We start from the raw sequence: 1,662 nt of genomic DNA on the forward strand, positions 1-1,662 counted from the left end.
CCCACACACTCTGCCAACCCCTCGCAAAAGAGCAGGGCGACCCCTGCCGCTGCCCCGCCGCTCTCGTTGCGCAGCCGTTGACACTTCATCCCAGCCGACAAGCCCTGACCGTTGTTTTCCACACGACAACCCTACGCCGATTCAAACAGACATGTCAGCTTCTCACCAGCTTCTTCCCGATGTTCTTGATCCCCGCGAACGCGTCGGTCTCATCGGGGTCCACCCAGCCGTCGTCTGCAGGGATATCAAAGCAGATCCAGATTTGGCATACCGTATTTGATCGCATGGATAGTCGCCAGGGTTTAAGCATGCGCACTGCGACGGGCGGCAAGCAATCGGCCCGACGCGGCAGCGGCGCCCCCGCGCAGCCGCACCCAGCCAGCCCCGGTCTCAATGCACATGCTCGCGCCGGGGCGGGAGGCGGGACGCCCGCGCCGACATCACGCTGACGTCACCGTGACGTCACTGTGACGTCACACAGCGACGCACCGCTGTAGGGCGACCGCAGGTCGAAGCGCTCCCCCTCGTCGTACATCCGCAGCCCCAGGGGGTTGAGGGGGATCTAGGCGGCGCGAGACGCGCGCATAGTTTGGGTGGAGGAGGCGTGGGGTGGCAGTGTGGTCGGGTGGGTGCGAGCTCGCGCGTCGCATGCGCGCGTAAAACCGCAAGCTGTGTGCGAGTTGTTAGGCGAGTGCACACTTTACAACAGCTGGATTAGCCGGCACGGATCACAGCATGCTAGCTGCGACGCCGGCTGCAGGGGGGGGGCTGCCATTGCACGCGCTGCTCGCGCCAGCCTCGCCCCTGGCGCCTCATATCAGCGGGATGCAGCGCCCCTGCCTCCCCTTAGGTCCCCCACCGGGGCGGGTAACAACCGACCCAGCGACTCACGATGATGCCGCCGGTGCCCTCGGCGTCCTCGCTCTTCTTGTAGGGCTGCGGCGGCGGGGCGGCCGCGCGTTTTTTCTTCAGGCCGTGAAAGTTGAAGGTGCGGCTAACAGGCCGCACCCAGCTGCGACGCCGCTGGCCAGCTCACGAGCCGCGCCAAGAGCCTGACTCGGCAACGCCGCCACTTCCTCTCCCGCGCGCCGCACCAATGTGCCGCCGCAAGTACCCATAGCTGCCGTCCATGACATGCGCCCCCGCCGCGGCCACCGCAGGCGGCCCCTTTCCTCACTGCCGGCAGCCCCCTCATTTCCTCGTAGCTGCTGCAGCAGCCAGATCCCCCAGCTTCCCCTTAGGTTCCCATAAGCTTCCATCCAGCGTCTGCCCCTTACACAATCATACAGCCACCGGCCCCCTCACCTTCCAGTTGGCCAGGGACTCTGGCATCTCCCCGCGACCCAGGGCCTCCCGCTCCTCCCGCCGCGCCGCCTTGCGGGACGCCATGGTCTCCTGTGTAAGTGTGTGTGAGCGTGCATGTATGTATGTGGCAACAGGCTAGCGTGTATGTCCCTGCATGCGTCATGCAAGGAGCAAGCCGGCATGCAAGGTCTGACCGACAGCGCCGTGCGCCGCGTCGGGCGGGGACAGGCAAGAATGCACGCATACCCCCCGAAGCACTTGAAAATCCCCTACTCTCTAGGCCCCCGCGCGCCGCAGCAGGCGGCCGCTGCGCAGAGCCGCCCAGCGGCGCGCGGCCGCGGCGGCGCCCCCCCCCCC

At 66.8% G+C, this 1,662-nt stretch overlaps 1 protein-coding gene across 1 annotated transcript in view; it reads right to left on the minus strand.

Annotated features, from left to right (window-relative positions):
• Positions 1-154: 154 nt before the first annotated feature.
• MNEG_11088 (hypothetical protein) overlaps positions 155-1,662 on the minus strand; it is a gene marked incomplete at both ends in the record, with an annotated part of 2,723 nt that continues 1,215 nt past the window's right edge. The window contains 4 exons of the mRNA XM_014040438.1: positions 155-234; positions 490-562; positions 892-936; positions 1,306-1,395. Of these exons, the coding sequence (XP_013895892.1) occupies positions 155-234; positions 490-562; positions 892-936; positions 1,306-1,395 (288 nt within the window). The remainder of the gene's footprint in view (positions 235-489; positions 563-891; positions 937-1,305; positions 1,396-1,662) is intronic.

The sequence above is a fragment of the Monoraphidium neglectum genome (assembly GCF_000611645.1).
Source record: "Monoraphidium neglectum strain SAG 48.87 unplaced genomic scaffold scaffold02586, whole genome shotgun sequence".
Classification (NCBI taxonomy): domain Eukaryota; kingdom Viridiplantae; phylum Chlorophyta; class Chlorophyceae; order Sphaeropleales; family Selenastraceae; genus Monoraphidium; species Monoraphidium neglectum.